This window comes from Anolis sagrei, chromosome 12 (genome assembly GCF_037176765.1).
Source record: "Anolis sagrei isolate rAnoSag1 chromosome 12, rAnoSag1.mat, whole genome shotgun sequence".
NCBI classification, from domain to species: Eukaryota; Metazoa; Chordata; class Lepidosauria; order Squamata; family Dactyloidae; genus Anolis; species Anolis sagrei.
The window spans coordinates 21,670,110-21,678,143 of record NC_090032.1 but is presented as its reverse complement, the minus strand read 5'-3'; the positions used below and the strand labels follow the sequence as shown (position 1 = coordinate 21,678,143).

At 33.4% G+C, this 8,034-nt stretch overlaps 1 protein-coding gene across 1 annotated transcript in view; it reads left to right on the top strand.

Annotated features, from left to right (window-relative positions):
• Positions 1 to 89: 89 nt before the first annotated feature.
• The window catches only part of KLHDC9 (kelch domain containing 9), a 9,857-nt gene continuing 1,912 nt past the window's right edge, over positions 90 to 8,034 (top strand). The window contains exons 1-4 of the mRNA XM_060757846.2: positions 90 to 271; positions 2,431 to 2,952; positions 5,040 to 5,208; positions 6,343 to 6,541. Coding sequence (XP_060613829.2) covers positions 2,432 to 2,952; positions 5,040 to 5,208; positions 6,343 to 6,541 — 889 coding nt within the window. The 5' untranslated portion in view covers positions 90 to 271; position 2,431. The remainder of the gene's footprint in view (positions 272 to 2,430; positions 2,953 to 5,039; positions 5,209 to 6,342; positions 6,542 to 8,034) is intronic.

The window sequence follows — 8,034 nt, the reverse complement described above, 5'->3', positions numbered from 1 at the left end:
ATTTATATAGATATATAGATATATGTAGGTCTTTTTTCCTGACTCTGCAAAGATGCTTCCTGGCCGTCCTCATCCGTTGCCAAGGGAGAGGCAGGCACCAGGATGCGGTTGCCGTGGGAGACCGGTTGCTATGGGCTCCCGGTTGCCCGGCAACCGCCTCCTGCTCTGCAGCTCTTTTGGGGATTGGCCGTTTCCAACAACACTGGCGGCAACGATGATGCAATATCCGACGCTGTAACCCCGGCCTTGGGAAAATGTAACTTTTTGCAAGGTAACTGCTTTCTGGAATGAATATACATATATAGCATAGATCGGGGATGACATCACTTCCTTTAAAGGAAGCGCTCCGAACCCTTTGCAAATCAATATTGGCTAATAATAATAATTAATAATAATAATAATAATAATAATAATAGAGACCCGGGTGCAAATCCTCAGCTTTTGGGCCAATCTCCATATTAATTAATCAAGACTCGTTAATTCCTTGCAAAGATGTATCCAAGGAGTCGACCGCATTTGCTTAGCCTTCTCTCCCAAATATTATAATAATAATATTATAATTAGAATTATTATATTATAATTAGAATAGTAGTAATACATTAGAATAGTAGTAACTTACTAGAATAGTAGTAATACATTATTACTACTATATCATTAGTATTATTGTATTAATAGTATTAGTTTTATTATATAACTACTAGTATACTATTTAGTATTATTATATAACTACTAATATATTATATTATTAGTATTATTATATCAGATTATTAGTAGTATTATATTATATAATTACTAGTATATTATTAGTAGTATTATATAATTATATTATTAGTAGTATTCATAGTATATAATTACTAGCATATTATATTATTAGTATTATTATATTAATAGATTATATTATTATATTAATACTAGTATATTATATTATTAGTAGTAATAATATATTATTATATTACTAGTAGTATTCATAGTATTATTATATAATTACTAGTATATTATATTATTAGTAGCATTATATAATTATATTATTAGAAGTATTCATAGTATTATATCATTACTAGTATATTATATTATTATTAGTAGTAGTATTATATTATTATATTACTAGTAGTATTCATAGTATTATTATGTAATTACTAGTATATTATATTATTATTAGTATATTATATTATTAGTATTCGTAGTATTATTATATAATTACTAGTTATTATATTATTAGTATTATTATATTACATTAGTAGTAGTATTATATTATTACTAGTATATATTAATAGTAGTATTATATTATTATTATTATATTAGTAGTAGTAGTATTATATAACTACTAGTATATTATATTATCAGTATTATTATATTAGATTATTAATAGTATTATATTATATAATTACTAGTATATTATATTATTAATAGTATTCATGGTACTATATAATTACTAGTATATTATATTAGTATTATTATATTATTCATAGTATTACATTATTATATTAATACTAGTATATTATTAGTAGCATTATATTATTATATTATTACTAGTATTCATAGTATTATTATATAATTACTAGTAACTACATTCTTAGTAGTATTATTATATTAGTAGTAGTATTATATTATTACTAGTATATTATATTATTATTATTATTAGTAGTAGTAGTATATTATTATAATATGATTAGTAGCAGTATTACTATATTATTACATTATTACTAGTATATTATATTATTTGTATTATTTATATTATATTATGAGTAGTATTAATAGGGTTATATTATATTATTAGTATTACCATATTATATTACTAGTACCATTATATTATTATATTATTACTAGTGTATTATATTATTATTATTATTATTATTATTATTAGTAGTAGTAGTAGTATATTACCATTTTATTACTAGTATATTATTTTATTAGTAGTAGTAGTAGTAGTAGTATTACATTATTATATTATTACTCTTATATTATACTAGCCGTCTCCTGCCATGTGTTGCTGTGGCCGAGTCTGTGTAATGTATTGTGTATGTATATATATGTATATGTGTGTTTACGTGTATATATGTGGTTTTGCATATTATTTATATACACTATTAGTAGTAGTAGTATTATATTATATTATCAGTATTATATTATAATATTAGTAGTATAATGATGTACTACTTCCCGCAGGATGTCGTCCTTACGTTCATCCCACAAACACATATAACATTTATATATATATAGATTACTACTAGTAGTAGTATTATATTACATTATTAGTATTCTATTTTTAGTAGTATAATAATATACTACTTCCCACAGGATGATGTCCTTACATTCATCCCACAAACGCATGTAACATTTATATATATATAGATTACTACTATTAGTAGTAGTATATTACATTATTAGTATTCTATTTTTAGTGGTATAATGATGTACTATTTCCCGCAGGATGTCGTCCGCGAGCGCCGACTCCGGCCGCTGGACTTGGAAGCCTCTAGTGAGAAGTGACCTCTTGGCCCGTGGCTTCCACTCGTGCGAGGTCGTGCGAGGCAACCTCCTCGTCTTCGGGGGTCTGAAAAGCCCCACGGACCCACCACTAGGAGACGTGGTAGCCTTTGACCCGGCGACCCAGACGGTGCGCAGCCTGGCCCCGGACGGAGGGGGCGGATGCCGGCGCAGCCACCACCAGGCTCTGGTCCTCTCCGACCGCTACTTGTGCGCGGTGGGGGGCTGGGACGGCGGGCGGCGTGTCTCGGAGGTGTGGGCCTTCGACGTGGAGCGGCTGCGCTGGGAGCCGTGGGCCGTGGGGTCCCCCGCTGGGCAGACTCCCGTGGGGCTGAGCAGCCACACCTGCACCAAGGTGTCCGAGCACCAGGCTAAGGTGGTGGGCCGCGAGGGCGGGCTGCGCATGCAGAGGCGATACGCCAGCATCTTCACCTTGCACCTGGACGCCGCCAGGAAATCCTACTGGTAGGCATCGCAGGATCCAGTATTACTACTACTACTACTACTACTACTATTCATAGAGTTGGAAGGCCTACTGGCAGGGCTCACAGGATCCATCATCATCATCATCATCACTACTAGTAGTAGTAGTAACCTGGACACCGCCAGGAAATCCTACTGGTAGGCATCGCAGGATCCAGTATTACTACTACTACTACTACTACTACTATTTTTCATAGAGTTGGAAGGCCTACTGGCAGGGCTCACAGGATCCATCATCATCATCATCACTACTAGTAGTAGTAGTAACCTGGACGCCGCCAGGAAATCCTACTGGTAGGCATTGCAGGATCCAGTATTACTACTACTACTACTACTATTCATAGAGTTGGAAGGCCTACTGGCAGGGCTCACAGGATCCATCATCATCATCATCATCATCACTACTAGTAGTAGTAGTAACCTGGACGCCACCAGGAAATCCTACTGGTAGGCATCGCAGGATCCAGTATTACTACTACTACTACTATTCATAGAGTTGGAAGGCCTACTGGCAGGGCTCACAGGATCCATCATCATCATCATCATCATCATCATAATTACTACTATTACTACTATTCATAGAGTTGGAAGGCCTACTGATAGGACTCATAGAATCCAGTATTATAATAACTACTACTACTACTATTCATAGATTCGGAAGACCTATTGTTGTTTGGGCTCATACTACTATTATTATTGCCACCACCACTACTATTATTATTATCCATATACTCAGAAGGCCTACTGGTAGCCTCTAGTGAGAAGTGACCTCTTGGCCCGTGGCTTCCACTCGTGGTAGGACTCATAGGAGCCATTATTATTATTATTATTATTACAACTATTATTATTCATGGACTCAGAAGGCCTACTGGTAGGGTTCACAGGATCCAGTATTACTACTACTATTATATGGACTTGGAAGGCCTACTGATAGGGCTCGTAGGATCCATTACTAGTACTACTACTACTACTACTATTCATAGATTCGGAAGACCTATTGGTAGGGCTTATAGGATCCATTACTACTACTACTACTATTACTATTCATAGACTCAGAAAGCCTACTGGTAGGGCACATAGGATCCAGTATTATTACTAGTACTACTAATAGTACTAGCATTATTCATATAGTCGGAAGGCCTACTGGTAGGGCTCATAGGACCCATTATTATTATTATTATTATTATTATTATTGGACCCAGTATTATTACTACTACTACTACTATTCATAGAGTTGGAAGACCTACTGGTAGGGCTCATAGGATTCAGTATTATTCTTATTACTACTGTTACTATTCATGGAAGGCCTACTGATAGGGCTCGTAGGATCCATTATTACTACTACTACTACTACTACTATTCATAGATTCGGAAGGCCTATTGGTAGGGCTCATAGGATCCATCACTACTACTACTACTATTCATAGATTCAGAAAGCCTACTGGTAGGGCTCATAGGATCCAGTATTATTACTAGTACTACTAATAGTACTAGCATTATTCATATAGTCGGAAGGCCTACTGGTAGGGTTCATAGGATCCATTATTATTATTATTATTATTATTGGATCCAGTATTACTACTACTACTATTTCTCTAAGACCTACTGGTAGGGCTCATAGGATTCAGTATTACTACTACTACTACTATTATTCATAGAGTCGGAAGGCCTACTGGTAGGGCTCATAGGATCCATTATTACTACTATTACTACTACTACTACTATTCATAGATTCGGAAGGCCTACTGGTAGGGTTCATAGGATCCATTATTATTATTATTATAGGATCCAATATTACTACTACAAATACTACTATTCATAGAGTCAGAAGGCCTACTGGTAGGACTCATGGGATCTATAATTATAATTATTATTAGAGTTGGAAGGGATCCTAAAGGCCATTCAGTCCAACCCCCTTCTGCAAAGCAGTACGGTACAAATACTATTATATTATCTATTATTAGTAGTATTAGTATTATTCCAGGGCCACCCAGTTCAACCCATTAGAAAGACACAACCCAAGCCCTCCTCGCAGATGGCCAAACCCTCTTTTCTTTCCTGCCTGCCAGGTACGAAGAGGAGGAATCCCGGACGGCTTCTCGGGCCGGCCACTCGGCCATGTTGCTGCCCGAAGGGGGACCGGCCGGCAAGATCCGTGGCTACAAGCTGGTGGTCTTTGGCGGCCGTGACTCAGCCGACTGCGACATCGCTGGGCGGTGGCCCAAGGGCCAGATTCAGGTGTGAAATGTGGCCGTCCAACCCAACCGTCGTAGTAGTAACAATAGTAGTAGTAATAATAGTAGCAGTAATAGTAGTAATAATAATAGTCATAGAAGTAGTAGTAGTAGCAATAAGTCATAATAGTAATAATAATAGTAGTAGTAATAACAATAGTAGTAGTAACAACAACAATAGTAGCGGTCATAGTAGTAGTAATAATAGTTGTCATGATAGTAATAGTAGTAGTAGTACTAACACTAGTAGTAGTAGTAGTAATAACAATAATAGTCATTGTCATAGTAGTAATAGTAGCAATAGTAGCAGTCATAGTAGTAATAATGATAGTCGTAGTCGTAGTAATAGTCGTAGTTGTAGCAATAAATCATAGTAGTAATAGTTGTGGTAGTAACAATAATAGTAGTTGTAGTAGTAATAGTAATAACAGTAGTAGTAATGTCATCATAGTAGTTGTAGTAATAAGTCATAGTAGTAATATGTTGTAGCAATAATAAGTCAACATAGTAGTAGTAATAGTCATAGTAGTAGTAGTAACAATAATAGTCGTAGTAATAATAGTCATAGTAGTAATATGTAGTAGTAATAATAATAGGAGTCATAGTAGTAGCAATAATAGTCAACATAGTAGTAGTAGTAACAATAATAGTAGTCGTAGTAATAATATTCATAGTAGTAACAAAAATAGTAGTCATCGTCACAATAGTAATAGTAATAATAGTAGCAGTCATAGTAGTAATAATAGTCGTAATAGTAATGGTAACAATAATAGTCATAGTAGTAGTGACGATAGTAGTAGTAGTAGTAGTAGGGGGTGGTGACGGCTGACAGGGAGCTCTGGCGTGGGCTGGTCCATGAGGTCACGAAGAGTCGGAGACGACTGAACGAATGAACAACAAAGTAGTAATAATCATACTACTAGTAGTAATAATAATAGTAGTAGTCATAGTAGTAATAATAGGGCATTGATGGCAGCATTGAGTGGAAGTAGTCAGAGCCGCTTCTCACTTAAGAGGATCCTAGAGAGGGAAGCGACCCCCAAAGGTCATCTAGTCCAACCCCATTCTGCCTCTGAAGACACCATCCGAACCCTCCCGACAGATGGCCATCAGCTACGCTTTCCATCCTCCTTCTTAGGTGGACTTGGCCGCGGCCCCCGGCCTGACGGAGCAGCTCTCTCGCTTGGTGTCCGCCGGAAAGGCCAGCGGTCATCCTCCCAAGGGCCTTCGGCACCAGTCCTGCTCGGTGGTGGGTCCCTTTGCGGTCATCTTCGGGGGGGAGACGCTGGGGAAAGGCCGGGACGCCGTCTGCAACGACCTCTACGTCCACGACGCCCGTAAGTGGACCCCCCCCCCCGCAAGGTCGAGAGGTTTGGGCTGTGTTGTACTCTGCTCTGAGCGCATGTATTATTATTATTATTATTATTATTATTATTATTATTATTATTATGAGATCGGCCGTCGGAAGCCTTTCCGTTCCTGGATTTTTATTATTAAACAATAATATTAATTATTAAGTAATATTAAATAAGTCATATTAATTATTGTAATTACTATTATTATTATTTACTGACACAAAATCACAAAAATTATTATTATTATTATTATTATTATTATGAGATCGGCCGTCGGAAGCCTTTCTGTTCCTGGATTTTTATTATTAAACAATAATATTAATTATTAAGTAATATTAAATAAGTCATATTAATTATTGTAATTACTATTATTATTATTTACTGACACAAAAACACAAAAATTATTATTATTATTATTATTATTATTATTATTATTATTATTATTATGAGATCGGCCGTCGGAAGCCTTTCCGTTCCTGGATTTTTATTATTAAACAATAATATTAATTATTAAGTAATATTAAATAAGTCATATTAATTATTGTAATTACTATTATTATTATTTACTGACACAAAATCACAAAAATTATTATTATTATTATTATGAGATTGGCCGTCAGAAGCCTTTCCGTTCCTAGATTTTAATTTTTTTATTATTAAATAGTAATATTATAAAGTAATATTAAATAAGTCATGTTAATTATTAAATAGTAATTATATTATTATTATTATTATTTTACTGACACAAAAACGCAAAAGTTATTATTATTATTATTAAATAGTAATTATATTATTATTTTACTGACACAAAAACACCAAAACTATTATTATTATTATTATTATTATTATTATTATTATTACGAAATAGGCCCTGAGAAACCTTTCCGTCCAGATTTTTATTACTAAATAATAATATTAATTATTAAGTAATATTAAATAAGTCATATTCATTATTAAATAGTAACTATTATTATTTTACTGACACAAAAACAAACATCATCATCATCATTATTATTATTATTATTATGAGATCGGCCGTCAAAAGCATTTCCATTCCTGGATATTTATTTTTTTTATTATTAAATAGTAATATTAATTAAGTCATATTAAATAAGTCATATTAATAATTAAATAGTCATTATTATTATTTTACTGACACAAAATCACAAAAATTATTATTATTATTATTATTATTATGAGATAGCCTCTCAGAAGATTTTCCATTCCTGGATTTTTATTTTTTATTATTAAATAATAATATTAATTATTAAATATTAAAAAGTCATATTAATTATTAAATAGTAATTATATTATTATTATTATTATTATTATTATTATTATTATTATTATTACTACGAGATAGGCCCTCAGATGCCTTTCCATTCCCAGATTTCTATTTTTATTATTAAACAATAATATTAAATAAGTCATATTAATTATTAAATAGTACTTATATTAGTACACAAAAATTATTA